Source organism: Leptinotarsa decemlineata, unplaced genomic scaffold, assembly GCF_025532065.1.
Source record: "Leptinotarsa decemlineata unplaced genomic scaffold, Ldec_3_MD MMD2_tig00000026_RagTag_RagTag, whole genome shotgun sequence".
Lineage (NCBI taxonomy): Eukaryota > Metazoa > Arthropoda > Insecta > Coleoptera > Chrysomelidae > Leptinotarsa > Leptinotarsa decemlineata.
Genome location: NW_027412539.1, coordinates 4,184,210 through 4,206,805, shown reverse-complemented (window position 1 = coordinate 4,206,805; position 22,596 = coordinate 4,184,210). Strand labels below are relative to the sequence as shown.

Genomic DNA, 22,596 nt, shown 5'->3' with positions numbered 1-22,596 from the left:
TGAAGCAAGAATTGGAGAAGAGAGAGCTAGATTCTTCCGGAAAGAAATCAGTACTCCAGAAGAGACTATGGGATAACTTGATTGAATCAGGAAAAGATCCGGAAGCATATTTATTCGAAGTTTCTGGGGGTGATTTGTGTTCAAAAATGAGCAAACTCGATGAGAACACCAAATCGCTGAAAGATGAACTTCAACAAAATTCGGTAAGTCTGGAGGAGAAACTTCTGGAAAATTCGGTGAGTTTAAAAGATGAACTTCAACAAAATTCAAAGTACCTGAAGGAGAAGCTTCTAGAAAATGCAGAAGGCTTGAAGAAAGAACTTTGTGTTGTGGCGAGTCTACTCGAAGAAAGAATAGGTGCCATCGAGACAGAGATAGACAAAATCAGAGAGAAAATCAAAGGGGAGATCAAAGATGAAATCGGGGCAGAAATCAAGAGAATGAAAGAAAAATTAGGCGATGAAATCAGAGGCGGATTTGAGGCAGAAATCAGCGAGATAAAGGAAACAATTAGCAAGTTGCGAAACCAAATTGTTAATTCTGCCCACCCCACAGAAATGGTTACCGAAAATTCAATTTCGGAACTAAAAGATGTCAAAGTCAGTTCTGAACCAGGAAAGCTCCCCATGAAGCCGTCCCAGTTCGACGGAAAAACTCCTTGGGCAAATTACCGCCGACAATTTGAAGCTGCAGCCAGAGCAAATGGATGGAATTCAGGAGAAAAGGCGGTACCATTAACACTGGCGTTGCGTGGAGAAACAACGAATATTTTGCAAACCCTCACGGCCCAAGAACAGGAAGACTATGACCAACTCATAAAGCCTCTTGAGCTCCGGTATGGACAGGCACACAGAGAACACGTTTACTATTCACAGCTGAAGAACCGCTGCCAGAAATCAGGAAAATCCCTACAAGAGTTTGAAGCCGATATAACTCGATTGGTTCGTCTGGCATATCCTGCTACACCGGAAAATGTAATGGAGCGGTTAGCAGTTCAGGCATTCTTGGATGGACTTCGCGACCAAGAAACGACGCAGGCCTTGACGCTAGCTCGTCTCAATCATCTCGTGGATACACTGGCAAGAGCTCTGGAGTTTGAGGCTGTGAAACAATCCTGCAAGGGCCAGAGCAAAGTTCAAACTATGGAGGAAGATGGACAGGGTTCTGCTGATATTGAGAAAGGTGATAAAAGGAGTTTCGTCTGAAAGAAAACAAATAAGATGCTGGAACCGTGAGAGAATTGGGCATGTGCGTAGCAAATGTCCAAGCATTCAAAGAACCAACACCAAATCAAGAAAAATAGAGAGGTTCCATGAGAAGGAGCAATCGTCAGCCTGTATCCAGCAAGTCCCCGTAAGAAACGCAGATGCCCTGTCACGGAGACCATGTCCCGATGGCTGCTCACATTACCGACAAGCGGAAGAGAATTGATCAGCTATTTGTAGAACGACAGCTCTAGACGACAACTGGGAGGACAATAGGATCAAGGAAGACCAAGAGAAAGACCCAAATCTTGGTTAACTCATCGGATGGAAAAAAAGTAATCAAAGACCATCGTGGCAGGAGGTTGCAGGTTATTCGCCAGCGGTTAAGTCCTACTGGGCCCAATGGAACTCCCTCACCTTGGAAAACGGGGTTCTGAAGCGAGTGTTGGAGTCTGAAGACGGTGGAGAAGAAAGACGCCAGACAGTGGTACCCAGGAGCAGACGATGGGAGGTGCTCAAAGAAATCTATGATGGAGTCACGTGAGGACATCTAGGAGTAACAACGAAGACCCTCCAGAAATTAAGACAACGGTTTTACTGGGTTAATTGTCAAGCCGACGTCAAGGACTGGTGCAGAAAGTGTGCTGTATGCGCTGCCAGTAACGGACCTAGGATACGACCGAAAGCTCCAATGCGCCAGTATAACGTGGGTAGTCCTTTCGAGAGAATCGCCATCGACATCACCGGCCCGTTCCCAGAGTCCGACCATGGAAACAAATACATCCTAGTAGCCATGAACTACTTCAGCAAGTGGGCAGAAGCCTATGCCCTGCCCAACCAGGAAGCCTTTACCGTTGCTGACGTCCTGGTAAAGGAATGGATATGTCGATTCGGTGTCCCATTGGAGCTGCATTCGGACGAGGGCAGAAATTTTGAGTCCAACCTGTTCCAAGAAATATGTAAACTGTTGGACATTCGAAAGACCAGAACCACAGCCATACACCCACACTCCGATTGAATGGTGAAACGAATGAATAAGACCATAAATCGTAACTTGTCCAAAGTAGTCTCTGACCATCAAAGAGACTGGGATCAATATCTCCACCTGTTCCTGCTGGCTTATCGGTCGGCAGTGCACGAGTCAACCGGCCAAACTCCTGCCAGTATTATAATGGGCCAAGAGCTGCAGCTTCCTTGCGACCTGAAATCTGGGACGCCGCCAGAACAAGACACTGCAGGGGAAGACTATGTCAGCAAGCTTCGGCAGAGAATGGACGACATCCATGAACGAGTCCGTCTGAACATCCGGAGTGCCAGCGATAGGATGAAGGAGGCCTATGACATCAAGGCGAATGCTGGAGGATTCGAAATCGGTGATCTAGTTTGGCTGTACAATCCTAAGCGATGCCGTGGTTTATCACCGAAGTTGCGGACCTCGTGGGAGGGTCCGTACGAAATCATGAGAAAGATCAATGACCTCGTCTACCGAATCCATAAGCCACCTCGAGGAAAGCCTAGGGTCATCCATTTTAATAGATTGGCTCCTTATGCTAGCAATCACGACCAAGTTCGCGCTCTCAGACCACCAGAGGATGAAATGACGTTCCAGAAATTCATGTTCTTATACTCGAACGGACAGAAGGTCGTGCATGGGGTAACTCGAGAAGAGCCACGAGACCTTTTCAAGGTTCCAGTTGATTACGCACTAGCTCACTGCGTGGCAGAAGATCTCCAAATGTCCAAGGGTATCGCTGTGGTATTCAACAAGAAATTCGGTCAGCTCCAAATATTACGAGAACAGAATCCAGAAGTCGGAGGAGTGCTACAGTTGAAGAAGGGTCAGAGAAACATCTTCTACTTGGTGACCAAAAAGCATTCTCGAGACAAACCGTCCTATGAATATGTCTGGAGGAGTCTTACTAGACTGAAGGAGACGATGCTCGACCAGAATCTCGTGGAATTGGCAATCCCGAAATTAGCCTCTGGGCTCGACAGGCTGGACTGGCGAATTGTGAGAAGCATGTTGGAAACGATCTTCAGATTCAACGGCATCCAGATTTTGGTATGCGGTAACCATCTTCCACGACCGAGCATGAAGACTGTGGAGTGTTACTTTCATCGAACTTCACAGTGCAGATATGGGGAGTTCTGCAGGTGTCGACACACGCCAAGAATGACATTTCGAGACGAAACGTCTTTAAGAAGGGGGCAATGTAATGAATCTGAAGCCGGCCCTGACCGTTATCTCAGACACCAAACGTATGACTCACCGCGAAACGAATGCGATCGACGAATCGCCACGAAAAGAATTGTTGAGTACCGAAACCGCTAGAGGTATCTAGAACGTTCGTTACCAATATAAAAGGTCGGGTTCTCGCTCAGAGAGGGAGTCTGTATCTAGAAAGTGAATCGAGCGTTTGAAGAAAGAATTCTAACCGTGAAGATAGATTAAGCGTTAGTTGCTAAGTGTTGTGTATAAATTAATTGTGATAGTGAAATATCGTTAAAAATAAATGTGTTTAAGACAGTTAATTCTTTAACTCTTACAATACTTTTCAATGAAGGCTTCAGGGATTCCTGTAGAAAAACATTCAAGTCAAATACGTTTTTCACTGTATTCATATTTTTAATTCATAAAATTTCTCATTCATTTCGAAAAACATCCCCATCCAAACAAAAATTCTGTACGAATGGAGCATCATTTACGGATCAATAAAATATTGCAACAGACTTAACGGAGGTATAGGAAACATTGAAGTGGTGAGTAGATTTCTGAAGTCAGTAAAATAATTTTTATGCGAACAGGAACCCTATAGTATCAAAAAATATTCTCAGGGTTGTTTATTGTGCCCAATTGTGTGCGGAGAGATTGGAAGAATCCAACCTCATACACAAGTCAATAAAAATTTTCTTGGACAGTCAAGCAGCTTTGGAAGCTCTTGGCTCCTATCGAGCAACGTCTAAATTGGTAGCAAATTGCCAAAAACGACTCTCCTTGATAGGAAGACTTAACAGATTGTCTCTGGCTGTACTGGCCTGGAAGGCAATGAGGCTGCTGACTCCCTTGCAAAGGGGGGTGCTTCAGGCAACTTCATCGGACCAGAACTTGCCATTGGCATCACTTTAGGTGTTGCCAAACAAAGATTGAACACCTGGATGGCAAAAAGATTGATGGACTTCTGGCAGAATCTTCCAGAATTGGCTCACTCCAAGGCGTGTATTCACCCTTCCAAGCTTGATACCAAAAAGTTGTTGGACTAAAGTAAAGATGAACTAACTATGATGTCTAACGGGCCTTCCTACAGGTCACTGTCATTTGAATCATTATATGCAGAGACTCGGACTGTCGGAAGACAGTGTGTGTCGCCTCTGTTTGGAAAATGATGAAACTGCAGAGCACATACTTTGTGCCCGCCCCGCTGGGGACCGAATCAGATTTTTACAGTTCGGCAGAGCCGTACTCTTACCATCTGACCTGAAAGACCACTCATCATACAAACTAATTGGCTTCGTTAAGACGCTGGGTTTATTTTGTCGAGTGTGAATAGGTGTGAGCCACAATAAACCTTTGCGGGTTGCGGTGGAGGGTCGAATAGACCCACTCACTCTGGACCTAACCTAACCTAACCTAATTAAGTGTGCAATACGCCAGATCAAACTGCGATTGATCCTATTCCACATATTGTCGTAGCATATATTGTTACATTTTATTTTTTTTTTTATATTTTTACCTGGAAAAATCAAAGTTTCATTCAATTGTCACCATTATACTAAAGCTTTCAACTCACCTCTGTTATTTTTTCATCAGATGCAAATCTTCCCGTTATGGCAGGAATTAAAGAACCCAAATATCGGTCATTCAAAGTGAACCTGCCCACTAAGTATTCCCAGTTTTCTCTATAACGAAAGTGAAGATCAAAAAAAAGTATACCTTTGAAAAGTAATCATTTACCTGACCCATGTCCAAACTAATTCAGTCCCTTGAGGATTTGCAGAAATATATTGTAGTACAGTGAAGAAATCTTGGCCTCTTACAATGGATTCGTCTTTGGCAAGTTCAATCAGTCTATTAAAAAAATCATATCAATTTAGTTTCAAACAAAATATTTTTATTTTTCGGCAATAACAGTAAGAGTGTTTTTTCTTATAATTTTATCCGTATTTGGTACTGAAGAGCCGATAAGGTAAGTGTCTTAGTAGAAACATCGGATGTCCACCAGTTAGGATGACAGTGTTCTATATAAATGAAATTTTACTTCTTTCATTCATCATATTGTGTAGGAATCCTGTGAATACAAACAGAGTAGAGAAAAGTGTTTTTCGTATAATTCAGTGTTCATATAAAAGTATTCGTTTCGAAAGTGTTTTTATTTTGTGTAATTCAATGGTATAATGAAAATAGCTGTTACAAGAGGGTTTTTTCTTTCAGTTTGTGTATGAAAGTTACTCCTTTGCGTGATCTACACATCTTTGTAAAGAGTAAATTTTTGAAATTGATTGCTTCCTTCCTTTCTTTGGATGATTGTCACATGAACTACAATTTAGATTCATTTATCCGCTCTGTCAATACTGGGGAACCTGACGGACAGAAATAGGTCGATTCTATACTGGTGCTAGGACACTCGGGTATCACACACAACGAAAATGCTGATGAGTGTGTCAGACACCTATGCGGGTACCACAGTGTGTTTGGCACGGACAGCTGAGGGCTACAACAATCTATAAGAAACAAAAGTATTAGGAAAATATACTCAGGAATACACTGAAACATTTACAAAGGGACCGTCTGAGAAAATATCTGAAGAATTGCTTCAATAAAGCAGAGATCGAGATAAATACAGGACTACTTTGCATGGACACTGTCAATTGAGGAAGCCCTTGTATAACGGAGACCTCACCTGCAGACAATGCATGTTTTATGCGAATTTATGGACAAAATTCACTGAAGATTGTTGCAATTTTCACTATGAAAGGTTTACAAAACAGCGACACGTGTTGCGCAAAGTTTTTAGTGAAAAACAAATACAAAATCTCATTTGTGAGTTTTGATATGGATTCTCATCAAGTACCGGCCAGTTTCATTCAAACTTATGTACAACCCAAAATAGGTCCTGGAGAATAGGGCGAACATACAACAAGGGACATGTACGAACTAGTACAGGAAATCAGATTATTTGAATGGGAATCCTGAGAAAGATGGGAGATGGTATGACAAGATGTTTCACAAACGTATGTCGAGCCAAACATAGTGGCCAAATTGATAACTAGTCTTTTACAATTTTCATATTTTTCTGGGACATGTTTGACCCAAAATTCTTCAGTGGATACCGTTCTATACATTTGCAAAGACACATCTTCTCGCAGATCAATTATCTCCATTTGAAGTGACGGCTTTGACAATGGCAATGGCCTTGAATAAGTCTTCTCCTCTTTGAGTGTTACCTTTCAACGGCAATATTGCTAGCAACTCTTCCGTGAAAATCTGACACTCAATGTCAAATAATCTTACGAAAATTGACATTTGTTCATCATCAACAATCTCACATGACTCATCAAGTGCTATGGCGTAGCCAGGAGCCTTTTGCAGAAGTTCAAGAAGAGTGTTTTTAATATTCGCAGCTAAAATTTCAATTCTTCGTGTATTACTTCTCGCTGACATTGGAATACTTTGAATTGCAGACAACATCTTTTTTTTCTTCAAATTGTGACATAACTACTGCCAACATACATTCCTGAAAATGGTTTCTGGTGTTTATTAAACGTCCAGCACACACGTAACGCTGCTTCTGTGGATTTTTCTTCGTCGCTTATGCAACGAACTAGTAATTCTGTACTTTTTTCGTAAGAACTGACATATGTCTGATTTTTTTCTTTACGAGTCTGACTGCCAAAAGGAAAGTTTTTGGGGAATTTCTGATGAGTTGTTTCGTAGTGTCGCTTCAAATAAGGCATATTGGAACCGCTTGAGGCCTATCAGGCAGCGTAAAACAATATTGTTCAATCCATTTTGTAAAAACCTTCTATTTTCACTGTCGACTTTTCGTTTTTTAGGATCCATATCAATGTAAGTACAGAAAGATTTGTTATCAAACGAACAAATACGATAGAAATTATAAAACAAATGTCCGGTTACTCCGTTGTTTGTGCTGCGACTAATGACTGGCATTCTGCTTTCAGTGCTTTTCCACTATCGATTTCGATACGCGCTCGTGCTTGTTTCAACAAAACAGGAGCCAAAAATGGTACGAAGTTCAATCTATGGATGTTTCGTGTGCAGAGATTTGAAAATATTTAAATCGCATCAGTCTGATTCGCACACACACAGGCTAGATAGGAAACTTATCAGTAGTAGGTAAAACAGGTTAACTAGGCAACTTGAAATAGAATACGTACTAAGTTATATTTTATCTGTGTTATTTTAATTGATAAAGGTTTGGTATACCTCATCTACGAATTTTTATGGTATATACTTGGTATATAATTCAATATTTGGGGCGGTCCGTGGGTCAACCTTTCGCGGTCCTTAAACAAACTGCGGTCCGCCTGTTGCTGACCGCGGATCTATAGGATCGACAAAAAAAAATCAATCCTCGAATATCAAAGATGAACGAGCCTTCCATAGGCTGTCAGTTGCAAAGCCGAGCTTCGACATCGGCCGCCGAACGAGATTTGTCCTGTGTCTTCCACAGCAGCTTTCACTGCAAGGAAACTGGATGAACTTGTGATCTAAGACCAGATAACGTTGTTTCAACCCAATTCGTCCTCTGTCTCTCACTGCAGCTATTACTGTAAGGCAACTAGATGAAATTTAGATTCAACACTCGGGTTGGTTCATAAAGTGAAAAGTTATCACCTTTGCTTTCGGACTTGTATTTTTTAGAAAAGTTGGGTGTTCCAGCCTAGCACCATTTTTGGGACTTTGGTCATTAATTTTTTCAATCTGTGCATATTCCTGATATTGAATGACTGAAATAGAAAAATAAACTGCTGCAAATACTGCATACCTATTAAGTAGTGTTACATTTTCCACGCTTGCTAATCCATATACAAGCTTCACCTTTTCGCTAGCATCACTCTCGCTCTTGTAAATTTCTAGCAAACTCTCCCAGACAGACTCATTTGCATTCTTCATACCTAAAAATTAATGAAATCGTTAACCACACATCCTTTATCTGGAAAGTCCTTCAAGTTATTTACCATAGTGGTAAACGAGGCTCCTCAAATCTTGAGACAGAGGTTCCTTGGATTGTATCCAGTTGTTGAATTGGTTCTGGGCTTCTGTAAGACAGTTTTCTTGATCTACTGCACATGCTAAACCAAGTACCTCAATTCTTGCCAACCTAGACAAAACATAAAAATTACTCTGTGCCAATAGAGAATGATTATTTTCATGAAATTCAGTCTGGATTAACAAAGGTTACTCTTTGGAATAAATATATAAACTATTGGATACCTTTTAAGATGGCCGTCATCATTGTCTTCATTCCACGTGAAATTTTCATAGGCCGGTGTACAAATTTTACCTATGTATTTCTGAAACAAAAAAACAATTATACAGTACGATTTTTTTGAGTTGCTTCCTACATAAGAGTCAAGCGTCACAATGGGGAATGTTCCTCCTGACGAAAATCAAGTAGTTTTCATAAAAGAGCTCTAAAACAACAACAACAAACATTTTAAACTCATCATTTCAACCTTTTTCTTAAAAAAAATATTTAAATACTTAAAAAAGAGGAATGAAATAATGCATTCAACATTTAAAGGGATTCGTTTCTATTTCACCATTTGGAAACATCAGTTATAGATAATAAAGGACAATGAATCTGTTACCTGTAAGAGATAAACAAAGATGACATATTTCAGAGGCGTGCTGTTCTTTTTACTTATGTTCAGAGTTCCGAGACATTCTGTAACATATGACATTTTGTGCATCTAACCTATCTTCCTCTATATAAATAAATAACAAAACAACTGTTGTTCATGTGGCTTGTGGAGGTGGTATTAAACTATAATTTGAATTTTGCCTTAATTAATATATAAATATTACCGGAGTTTTTTCCCTTAATTGTTGATTTATAAAGATAATTTTTCTTTTCAAAAGTAGAATATCTAGGTACCTATAAATTATTCCAACTTGATATAGGCGCTGTTGCCAATATGTGAATTAGAAACAAATCCCTTTAAAAATTGAAACCCAACATTTAAAACATCAATTTGAATACTTTTCGAAGTGAATTTGAAAAACTCATGAATGAAACTCAACTTTATTTTGTTCAAACTTGCATTTGCTCTAATAACCCAAATTGAAGAACATTCCCCATTCTAGAAAAATCAAATATTAATGTATAAGCTATGAGATTTTTCAAATTTTCTTTACTTTTTGACATCAACTGGTCAGATATAGACAAAAAACTAAAATAGTCAGATAATTACTACTTAAATGCAGAAAGCCGACATTATTGCCAATATTGTTGTAAATCGTGCAAAAAGGTGGCGCCGGATGCCACTGGTCACAAATCAATTGTGACTTGGCCAAGATCGCGCTCTATTCGACTTGCGCTTCACGATTGTTTTAGGTGTCAAGCCGCTTCGAGAATAATTCTATCAGCTTCCTGAGATTTCCATTGGTATATATAAACATTAACAACATGCAGATCAGGGAGTTTAGTTGACAGAGCGGTACAAAGTGATCTAATGATGCGATAGATATTTGAGTTTTACTCTGAAGTTTCTGTTAAAGTGTTTGTGTTGTATTGTCACTGTAGCACCGAAATAAAGTTGAGTTTAATTATTATTGTCAAACCCACGGGGAAAACGTAACGATATATTGTCTGTCACTTTATTGTTTGAAAATGTGTTAACACTGGAAGACACATAAAAGGATTTGTGATGTTTAAATGAAACTACGTTCTTACTTTCACAACACAAACTGTTTTTTCTTGGAAAGGTAACAAAACAAGTACACATAGGCTGCCAATAAGGAACACGTCCGAAAAACAGATGTTCCCCGGTGCGCGCGCCGTTTGTACTGATGGTATTGCCTATACAGGGTTGTTCAACTATACTACATTACACATGTTCAACTATACCACATTACAGGATTGAATGGTGCTTATTTCAATTTGTTGAATCGGATTTCGCTCGAAACAAGTTTCCAACACTCTTTGTATTGTGATACATTTCCATCCTTCTACAAATTGAAAGAATGAGTAACAGAAACACCCCAATTCTAATCAGTGGTATCCTCCCATTTCAGTTTTTTTTTCAAAATATGGAGATATATTGAATGAAATCATATCATATTGCAATAAGTATGGACATTGTTTACTTATGAATTTATTTTATTGTTGAGCCCTGTGATAGATTTATAACGAAGAAAAGAGAAATGAAACTCTCTATGTTTTTTCACTACTTCTATTTGTAACTGACGTTACTACAGTTTCGTCCTATACGGTGTAGCGTTTTGCTACGAGATGTTTTTGAACAAGATAATTAAATTTACAATAGGGTTGCCGAAAATCAAAAACACCACTAACATGCCCGACTAGGTCAGTGGTTTGCACAAAGTCGTGGGTGCAACTAATTAAAAGAAAAACAATGATTTTTAACTAAATGGGGAAGCGCCACCAATTTTTGTTGTTGGCCAGTTAAAAACCGGAAAACTGCCCAGTTATTGGGGAAGCCCACTATTGAAATATTTAACTTCTCATAAAAGTAATAATTCTATTTGCAATGACTAAGGAAGTTTATTTGTAATATAAAATAATTAATAATAAAAAAAAGAAATACAGTGACCCCTCTGTTTGCCAATTCCTCACTTCAATTGCTAGATTACTACTATCATAATACATTCGCTAATATGTGCTAATATGTGACGTCACGTAAAAGCTTACACCACTCATCTCAATGAGGTAACTTGTACATTTTATTATAGGAAATAAATAAACACCGGGTTCTTTATTCAAATAACTTAGTCTAAACTTAGCTGCTTTTCGGGTGCTCCTTTTTCGTAAGCTGCCAGGGAATGAATACTGATCCGGCAGTATCGGTGGATACGGATGTAGTAGGAATCTGTTAATATTTCCAGTGGTAATTATTAGTAAAGGTAACGATCAGGAAACTTCTTCAAGAGACTGATCTGGCAATCGATTTCAATTTCCCAAATTCAAGCTGATGCAAATACGCCTTTCTTAGGAATATTCTAACACCCTGAAGAAAAATATTCTCATGACAACATCGTAATCAAAAGGTAAGAAAAATAAGGACAAAATTTATTATGAGTTCCATAGCTGAGTTGAACAAGGTTGTTTGAAAATACTGTACTAACCTCCTAATAATCGAGGGTGTTTCCAACACAAAACAGACAAAGATCGTCCTCTGAGAATTGAGAGAAAATACTGACTATTTGCCCATTTTATAAAAATCCTGCTTTTGCAGCGGTGGTTTCCAATACTGCCCCAAAATATTCCAAACTTCACAATATCAAAAAGGAATCACAGTTGGCTGAAAATTCGAAAATCCCTTCTAGGTAGTGAACGAGCGAAATAATTCAACCAGGCAATCAGTTCATTCAGCAATTCACAATCGAAAAATATCTTTTCGCCAAAATTTCCGTCCTTATCCTTATCCTTATATCCTTGGGTGTGAGAAAAAAAGGAACACAACCTATTTACCGACCTAGTCGGTGTCATAGGCGGGTTAGAAAGGTTTTAAATATACATAAATTCGCATGTGGAAATGAATAAACTAACCGATTATTAAAAGTATAAATAAATTGTTTAATTTATAACAAAACAAAATTGTATCGTAACAGTTTATAAAAACCTACTGTACTTTTCATTTAATTTTTATTTCACCGAAGGTAATCCTAATTGATTTAAAAGAAAGTTTACTGAGGAGTAGGCAATCCAATTTACACCTTTTGCCTCGCTAAGATTTTCACTTCTCAATACACATATGATAATTAGTTTCTGGTACAGATTGATAAGTTTTTCTTCCCAATAGGACCGATTCATTCGGATCCCTTCGAGGTAGATTTTCTATTTTCGTTAAACCGAAAGTCAGGAATGAGATGTTGCCAAAATTATTTGGGTGAATTCCTCAGAATGCACTTGCGCGGTAGGTGATCCTTGATCATGAGAACGGCAAGGAGATGTGCCATTTTTGGAAAAGAGAAGTGATGAACGAGAATCTCGAGAAGAGGTTTGTTTAGTGGTGAGCCGTGTGATCCAATTTCAAGAATTTGAGCGATATTGTTTCGGATATAGTTTCATATATAGATTTTGGGAGTTCCATAAAAGGTTGAACTTCCTGAGGATTCTACTGGGTCACAACACCTTTTCCAGAACGAGCGACGGCATTTCTTTGAAAACGTTATTCGTGATTTTTTTGGTTAACGGAACCCATCGTTTAGGAAGGTATGGAAATTCATTTCGATTCTTTCAATTGCATATGAGATTCACCTTTTAGTGAATCGAACTTTTGAATGAATTTCCATTATGGAAATAGTTTTTTCAGGGTTTCAGTATTAGAGACTTATTACAATAGTTTTTCTGCAGAAGAGCCTCTATAGAACTTGTCTGAAACCATTAAAGAGGCAACAACAAGGGCTTCTACCTCGATTGCCTTACGGAATAGATTTTCAGTTAATTTACCGAATGGTGGGTTTTTCATTCGTCCAGTTCGATAAATGTCATTTTCCACGTCCACAAGATAGTCTGAGTCCATTTTATCAATTAGAAAAGTACGTGCTCCAAGTCTGTCCCGTTCCTGGTCGAAGAAAACTGCAGCTACAGCTCGAGAAACTAACAGGCAAATATTACTTACACTTGACTCATTTTTCCGAAAAGAACTACTTTTTGCATTAGAAATACTGATTTATTGACAAGATACAATTATTGAATTTTGAGTTGATCCATTCATAATGTAAAACTGAACTGAGTATACTCTGGTGAGGTAATTTCCAACACCATTCCTAATAATTCTTTTTTTATGACATGAGTCTTATAAGTAATACTTTTCCTAATATTTTTACCTGGACTATCCTTAGGTAAATGAAAGCGTACTTTTACCTACGATCATTATTGACTTATTACAATTTGTTTTACACATGATTAAATGACAAATTTGGAGCACATTCAGATTTTTATTTCTACCCTTATTCAATTTACCAGCCAGTATTTTGTGAATATCAAGTATCTTCAGAATATCTCATTTTTATAGATTCACTTCATTGCTGTGCTTTAAAGAACTCAATTTGATTAGATTTGGATTCGCAGTCGGCCATGTCATGTGACACTTATTTATTTTATAGGTTGTGTGGCGCCCAACTTAGATCTTTATTAAAGAAATTATTCAATTGCTGAAATTTCAGGAAACTGAAAAGTTTTTTTGAACGAAACCCATAGTGCATACCGACGAAGAGCTGCCGTACGCATTGTGCCTATCTTTCGAGTAAATCTATTATAATTTTTGTGTTACATGAAAGATAAGGTCAAAACGGACATTTTCAAACTTATACAATAAACTGTATCTATGTTGTCTATGTTGTATGGAGTTTATTGTATAAGTTTGAAAATGTCCGTACAGGACGAAACTGCAGTAACGTTAGTTACAAATAAAAGTGATAAAAAAGTTTCATTTCTCTTTTCTTCATTATGATTTTCTACCACGTAGTAACGGCTACATCCATCAATGAATTTGTAACGTCCGAAACTTTGACAATGATTTAATTTGTTTATCTACGAAAGCTTTTGATCTCTTTCCCAACAATTAATTGGATGAACAAACCTCTAGCTTTTAATAAAGATAAAGTACTTTGACTTTAGCCAAATAGTTCTCGATCCATTGAAAAAATATTGAGTTTATATTCAAGCTTACATTTGAAGAGCCAAACTAACCTTAAATGCAGTTTCTTGTTTTGAATCCGACCCTCGAAGATATCTGAGAATCACTTTCAATTTAGTGGACGCCACACTCCAAGGCGTGTAATCAGTTTCCTTTTCCAAATTTTTCGTTAGGTTCAGAGGGATTTCGTAGCTCAGTTGATCAGCTTCTGCAATACTGAACGATTCCTCCAGCAAATGTGTTCTATCGGCTGTATTCAGTGAATGGTAGTTGCTGATCAGTTCGTTCCACTGTGTCAGAGGGTAGTTCACTCTGTAATAGCCTACTTGGTCATGGTTGAATTTGATCCATTTTGCTTCTTTCGGTTTTGTGATTGTTACTGAAAATAGAAGATTTTCAATTCGTTCAAATGTGGTTTTCTAGGAATGTATACATTGCTTCCACGAAAAAGGAATAAATGATATTATATAATTCTTCTAAACTCTAATATAGTACATCGAACAACAAGTGTTCCATAGAGATTTTCTAAAATTGGACAACATTTTGTGTGGTAATTTGATATTATTTGCTTCAAGAGTAAAATATAGGTCATTCTTGTCCCCCAAATATAAGCTACAGTCCTCGTGGTTTTGGTTCCCTTTCAGTAGAAGAGCTTCATGGAGCAAGAGCCGAATAGATACCCTTGATCACTTGGAAGGATCGATTGCAGCTTGAGAAATGGTTCTGATGCAGATTCTGTGGAACATGTTCTTCCTTACGAATCAGTAGACAGTTGTCCTGAAAATCTTGCGAAGAAAATTGGACAAGTTAATTCAGGAAACACTTGTTACATGAATAGCATTTCTCAAGTGTTGTTCATGACGAAGAGTTTCAAGAACAAGTTTTAACGATGAACGAAATCGAGAATGTTTCCTACTTATTCACCAAACTCAAACACCTGTTCATGCAGCTGCAGTTTCGTAAGAATGTATCATCTTTTCCACCAACCGATACTTGTTAGGACAACAAGAGAATTATTTCGAATTCTTGGGGTCCTTGTTGAATACTCTACGTGAGCAGGAAAATAGCAGAATCAATACTCCTGACCGCTCTGGATTGAATGATTCCGTACAGTCTATCTCGTCTTGTGTTTATAGATCTTTTGCTGACAAAATCCTCACTAGTTTACTTTGTAGTACATGTTCGAAAGGTAGCAAAAAGGTATGTGACTTTCTAGAACTTAAACTAGCGTTTTCTAATATGACTGATAACCAGTCCGTGTAAAGCTTATTGTAGAATCATCTGGAAATAGAACTTTTAATGAGTGATGATCAACTATATTGCCGAATGTGCGCCAAACTAGCTATTATAAGGCAACAAGTATAGCTGAGGCACCAGTCAGTCTAATGACTCAACCTTCGACAGGAGCACCAAACTCTTACAAAGGTTCGAAATAGATGAACACTTCAATCTAGCAGACCACAATTATCTTCGTATAGTCATTATTCTGGTTCTGGCGTTGAATCTGGTCATTATTATGCATTGGTCAAAGACGAAACGGACTGGTTTAAGTTTGACGATAGTCGTGTCACGAAATATTCTGGCAATAGCTTGAATTTATTGGAGCCTCTGTAGACACCCCACATTTCATTCTATGAAAGAGATAAAATTAGCATATCAAAATCTTCCAATGATGTGGTGCTGAAGGTTTTTCCGAGATTCTCTGCAGCTGAAAAAGCAAATGCGCTAGTGGAATTAATGAAGATGCCCAGGAGCGCCAATTAATTTATTTTTGTGGTTGTTTCATAATTTGTATTACTTAATTTTTTTATGAAGTAATTTTATAATAAAAAAATATTGTGTTTCTGAATTAAACTCAATACTTCCATTTGACCGCCAGTCAAATAGCGGTCTGCAAGGTTCACTACTGTACACTGAGAAATTATTTTATATAAATCCCAAATAATTTTACTACCCATATAATACAATTCTATAAGAGTTTTTCGTCGAGTGACAGGATATTGTTTTCAATTCACAATTTTTAATTTATATATATTCTTAGTGATGAGAAACAATCTTTATTCATATTTTTATTATTTATTAATTTATTCATTCATACATGAATATATAACATAAATATATAACTTCAAAGGGAACTATTTCAGAATTGGTGTAATTAATAACCAAAAAAAAACGAACAAATATTATAATGTAAATCAGTGAATAAAACAAATAATTCTTTGATCAATATAAGTAAGATAATAGACATCCCCCTTGCCTATCCAAAAAAAAAAAAATCTCCACAGAGGTTGAGAAATCGTTTACTATCTTTTTATGCAGCCATCATTGTAAAGCAACTACACCTTATCGTTATCAAATTTACTTTAAATTTATCTAAAAAATTAATGAACAAACAGGAATAGTTCATGTTCATAATTCTTGAAATATCATTTCCCTTACACCTCACCGATTAAGAACTAATAAGACGAGAAAACGTGTTTGCTATTAGATTATTTCCGTTATGGTTATAGCATCACTTTATGGTTGATCCCTTTCACTTACACTCAAATTCCAAAGCAAATTGCAATATATTCGAAAGTATTAACAAAGAAGAAAAGAATCGAAGTGCAAAAAATATTAAATGAAGGTGGTAGGATTACCTACTCACAAGAATTGCTATAGGACTTTAATATCGGGAGATGAAAACATATAATTCATATAACAACAAATTGAGGGAGAAACTCAATTTGATATAACTCAACATCATTAGACTTTTGAAAGTTTTAATGAAGCAATTCCATTGTGTACCTGTATACAATTAATTCTGTTATTATGTTCTTCCCATACAGATTAATTAGGTGAGTAGTAAGGTTAGTATGATATATTACTAACCTTATCACCAAAGACAAACATTTTTGTATGGAAATGAATGAATTTGAGTAACATATTAAATAGATACTTACATTCCTCATCACTATGCTTCAGTAAACTCAGTTCTGTAGATTTGCCTAAATCGGTAACATAAGTTACCGGAACCGTCCACTTATATCTGAAAATTGGAATCAAAATGTAATCGAAGTCATGATTGTTTCTCAATGTTCAATCATTGAGTATTTCGAAAGTATAATCTCTTTATGTACACTTTTTTGCTATAGTAAGGAAATATTTTATTGGATTCTATATTTTGATAATTAGGTACTTCAAGACAAAATTGCTATAGTTGAAAAACTCTTTTTTTCACTCCAGTACTTGAGTTGTTTGTGGTATGTCAAATCACTTACAGTAACAAAAGGCACTGTGCAGTAATTAAGGTTAGTATAGACTACTCTTACTACTAGTACTGTTGTCCTTATCGGTTTGGAAAAGAAATATGTTACACAGGGTGTAACAAAAAGGTAGGTCATAAATTGAACCAAATATTCTGGGGTCAAAAATAACTCGACTGGATATAACTTACCCTAATGCAAATGTGCACACAAAAAAGATACAGCCATTGGAAAGTGAAAAATGAAAATCGATTTTTTCCAATATTTTATGAACTGTTCAACATATTGTAATGAAAATGGATCCATGGCTTTCTTATTGTAAGAGCATCGTTTTCATACTATGAAATCTGTTTAGTCTATAAGAATTTTAGGGAGATATTAATGATAATGATTTATTTCATTTCCTTTGAAATGATCATTTAACAATGATAAGGAAACGTCAAGTAAAAAAAAACATGTAGATGTATAAAACGGGGTTAATAAATAACATAGAGATTACAGTACATTGATCACAATTATTTGGAAGTATTCTCAAAATACTCATTGATAGAATAAAAACATCCCTCTGATCAAAAGGTATTCTTTAACTTTCCATTTGAAAGTAGACAATAATGGGATACTCTTTATACTTGAAGGCAGACAATTGAATAACTTGGAGCCTGCTAGAGATGGCGATTTTTGAAACAATCTGGTTCGATATTGCTGCACTTTGATTATATTTCCATTTCTTGTTGGGTAATTGTGACACTTTGAAAAAGCAGACAATTATAAATGTATATAGATGGTAGCATTAAAATTTTTCTTTTCCTAAAAATGGGTCTACAGGAATCTGTGTGTCGAAGACCATACAACATACGTATTATCCTTTTTTGAGAGATGAATGCTCGACTGATGTTACCTCTCTCCACAAAAGCACATTGTAAAATAGTAGTGAATAGTAAATGTTCAAAAATTGCTCTTCATTCATAACCGTTTTAAGTTGTACCAATGCGTAAAAACTGGTGTTGATTCTCTTGCAAACATAATTTATGTGAACTTGTCAACTCAACCCAGAATCTATATGAAGAAGAAATAATGGCATTATTTATATCAACCTGTATTCAACCTAAGTGTCTTCGGTTGAATAATTGAAATAGCACCGTTTTGTCGGCATTGACTATAAATTTATTTGTGTGACTCCCTATCGAAATTAACGACTTATTGTGTTCAGTTTCGACTCTAGTTCCGCAGGAATATCAACTTCTTCTGAGACTGTAGTATCATCGGCAAATATGATATTGATTTTGTACCTAGATGTTGAGGTGAATCATTGATATAAAATCAGAAAAATCAGTGGTCCCAAAACTGAGCCATGTGAAACTCTATATCTACGTTGAATGTAACAGAGTTCGTATCATCCCGTGTTACATATAATTTCCTGAACTATTGCATATAATTTGTTTGTAAGTATATCAAAATCCATGGAGTCGAATGCCTTGGATAAGTCAAAGAAAAGCGCAGCTACAAATTTACCTTTGTCAATACCATTATAAATATGCTCCAGCTAGCTACTGATTTTATTGTGTTTCACCAAAAAGGAAATAATTTGTTACAGATACTTTTTTCAATTACCTTAGCCAACACACTGGAAATGGTTACTGGTCTATAATTATCGATTATAAGGGGGTTATTTTTCTTGTATGAGGGAATTATTTTTCCAATATTCAGTGGGTCTGGAAAGATTCCGTCCTCAACAGATTTATTGATTATGAATGCCAGTGGTTCACAAATGAATTCAGTAATAGATTTCATTATCCATTCAGGAGGAATTTTTATTCTTAATTTCAGTAATGACATTGAAGACCTCAGTTGGTGTAATAGGATTGAAATAAAAACTATGCATGTTAACGTTTGAATCTGTTGTACCTAATAAAATTTCATTTCTGAATCGTTTTTGTAAATCATTTGGAACCATAGTTGCAGACTCAGCAATTATTTTTTTATTTTCGACCAGTTTATTTTCGAAGTAAATTTCCTAAAACGCCCCAAACCTATGAATGCTAGATGAATAACAAATTTCCTTCAATACTGTCTAGAATTTCACTAGTTCGGACTTCCATTGTCTGATATATAAAATTATTTGGAATCCCCGAAACAACTGAAAATGAAGAGCTGAAATTCAATTATTCTTTTTCAGTTGTTTCGGGGATTTAAAATCATTTTATATATTAGACAATGGAAGTCCGAACTAGTGAAATTCATCATGAAACATTGCCAATCACCTTCAAACAAACATACTGTCTAATTGTTTTTTACCTCCTAACACTTTTTCGAAAAAACAGTTTTTATCGAGAAACAAAAGTCAATAGAGTTCTGGACTTTTGGCTGGCCAAAAAATAGATGCATCAGAGCCCCTTCCAATCCAACGTTTAGAGTACAGAACGAAACGATATTCCCTAACTTCGTTATCAAAATGCGCTGGAGCTCCATCTTGCAAATACCATATATTTTGCCTTATTCCTAAATTTATGTCATTCAAGTATGCTGGTAAATCATTTTGTAAGAACTGAAAGGGATTTGCACCATTTGAATTATTTGGAAAACATCAATTTTCATTACAAGAATACATTACAATTTTCATTTCAAGAACTATCGGAAGAAATCGATTTCCATTTTGTACATAATTCCTTGATTACTTTAATGTTACTCACTTATAAGTCGTTTCCGATTCATTGTATTCTGCTTTGGGATCCTTAAGGAACCTCTTCTGTGTAAAGGTGTAGTTGTCTCCTGATACAGTGGCAGTCAGGATAGGATATCCCATTTGGACAGTGAACGTATCCATTAATTCTGCAACATTCAGTTTGTTACCCACTACGTTCTGTATTTCGGTTAGGAAGTCTTTGGTAACGGCGTTCGAATAAGCGAACTTGTTCAAATAGTTTTTCACTCCTTCTTGAAAGTTGGCTTCTCCGACCGTCGATTCAAGCATTCTCAGAATGGAAGCTCCCTGTAAATAAAAAAATTAAAATAGAACACATGACTAAATTCACACTCTAGTGATTGTCAATGAAAAGATGAAAACATATTTTCATTGTAGAAGTAGTCTGTATCGAACAACAAGATGCAATGAATAATGAAAAACTAATAATTTATGTTTTTTTTGGACTAAATGTAGTTATTTTTGTGGTTGTTGTTTTTTCTCTTCCGTTTAGAAAATGTTATGTGTATCAAATAGCTGTAGTATTAGAAAAAGTTAACTTAATTTTGTATGTACAAGAGTTGTAATTTGAGTTGAATTAAATAAAGTTGGGTATTCTGCCCCCGCTGGGGCGTTACGCGTCGACGGCACGAGAGGGGGTGAGTTCGGAGGAGTAGAGGCTCCCTTGACAGTGGTGGCGCTAGACAGAGGGAAGACGCCCAGTTGAAAGGCTTACGAGCTAGGTCAACAAAGGGCTATGGCATTATTCATGTATCGAAGGACCGACTGTGCTAATTCGAAATAAAGTAATATTAGCCTGTAGTAATAAATGCCTGTTTTATAATACAACAGGTGGTACTTAGTTGAGATACTAACGTGTTCTATGTGTTTTCCATTAGGTTTTGAATTAAGAGTAACTATTACAGTTTATGTTAGGTTAGTGAAGAAACGTTAGGTTTTGAATTAAGAGTAACTATTACAGTTTATGTTAGGTTAGTGAAGAAACGTCCTGTACATGGTACCTATCTATCACATTTCGCCACCACAAATCCGAACTGATTAGATAGCACTTGACTATCCGTTGTTTGAAGTGTTATGCAAATTCCAACAGATAAAAAATGTATTTAACGAATACCTGCGTGAGATGTCCCATCAGATTTCTATAAGAAAAGAAGATGAATGTTTCCAAAGACTGTTGATCCCAAAAAGAACCGAATACTTACAACATTTCGTGCAACCTGCTCAACACCTTCATCCCAATATAATAGAAATCTTCACACACAAGAAAAAAGCCACATCTAGGAATAATCTGGTAGCCATTACTACTCGCTTTAGAGAAGATCACAAACGTTAAAACAGTGATGAAAATAATAGGATTTGAGAGAAAATTTCCTTCTCAACTTTAGCATGGTGATTTCATTGACTTGGTCTTCACCACTTGGCTTCACCAAAAAATTCTGAATTCTACTTCAAGATATCTGAAAAACTAGCATTTGTGTAGAAGATACTTTGCCTACCAATTTGCAAGAAATTTGTAGAAATGGATCAGCGATATGAAAAGTAGCAAAAGTTGCTCCAATGAAATGTTGCCAGACTAGCAAATACCTCGACGAAAGAAATTGATGACGATTCTCTATTTGTCATCTAGGCTGTACCTATTGAATATGAGGATATGACAAGAGATATAAGCAATTTGAAGCTCAATAGAGCAAAAAAAGAACAAATAGTATTGGGTTCCTAGTAGAGAAAACATCCCTGACAAAGCTACCAGGAGGAATTATAGGGAGACGAATACCATTCCTCTAAACTGGCCCCAAACTTTTCAACAAAGCATGAAGATGACTGACCACAAAACAGAATGTTGTGTAATAATTTATTAAAAGTATGAAGTAATTGACCTAGTACAAATTTTTTCTGCTAGCTTAGACTAATCAGAACAACTGCTTTCCACAGTCGCCAATGAAAAAAAAAATTCTGGAGGATAAATGAAATGCTCATCAACATTGATAGAAAGAGGGAAAATATAATCATTTTTTTTGATTGTTTTTACATGAGATATGTTAAAAACAAGCAAAAACAACAAAAACAAGAAAAGTTGAAACATATTGGAATGGATACATAGTAAAATCTGTTGTATACTGTTTGTATTTGCCGCCACACAGGCGAGCATGCGCACACATACCTTCCGAGAGAAATTCGGGACGCCATGGTAGAGCACGATGGAATGTGATTCGTAAGTGGAAAGTAAAGTAAAACCTGATGAACCTGTGTTGGAAGTATTATTTAACTCCCGGTTCACCTTTAGATATAACAAAATCTATATATATTTTGCATACTACATACATGATGGGACTTTAGCCACGCTTTTGAATATAATCATTTAAAATATGAAACTCTCATTGGATTTGGAATTTTTTCAGTGTATTTTTGCCCCTACATATAAAGGTGATTTTTTTGTTTTGTGTATCTGTGGTACTCATTATTTTTGTCCAGCTTTCCTCTATTAGAGAAGGTATAAATCAGTAATTTATATAAATGAATAAATCTGAACATTATAAAATATTGTTATGTGTGAAGATGTTCCAATATGATTTTCTGTAGCCTAAGTTAAGTATCATTC

At 36.5% G+C, this 22,596-nt stretch overlaps 1 protein-coding gene across 6 annotated transcripts in view; it reads right to left on the bottom strand.

Moving 5' to 3' along the window:
* The window catches only part of LOC111507947 (aminopeptidase A), a 123,302-nt gene that overhangs the window by 1,809 nt on the left and 98,897 nt on the right, over nt 1–22,596 (bottom strand). For all 6 annotated transcript variants that reach the window (XM_023163362.2, XM_023163339.2, XM_023163370.2 and 3 more), the window contains 8 exons: nt 19,987–20,285; nt 16,994–17,079; nt 14,105–14,430; nt 8,659–8,738; nt 8,403–8,545; nt 8,210–8,339; nt 5,158–5,271; nt 4,994–5,102 (listed from right to left, as the gene is read on the bottom strand). In XM_023163362.2, the coding sequence (XP_023019130.2) occupies nt 4,994–5,102; nt 5,158–5,271; nt 8,210–8,339; nt 8,403–8,545; nt 8,659–8,738; nt 14,105–14,430; nt 16,994–17,079; nt 19,987–20,285 (1,287 nt within the window). The remainder of the gene's footprint in view (nt 1–4,993; nt 5,103–5,157; nt 5,272–8,209; nt 8,340–8,402; nt 8,546–8,658; nt 8,739–14,104; nt 14,431–16,993; nt 17,080–19,986; nt 20,286–22,596) is intronic.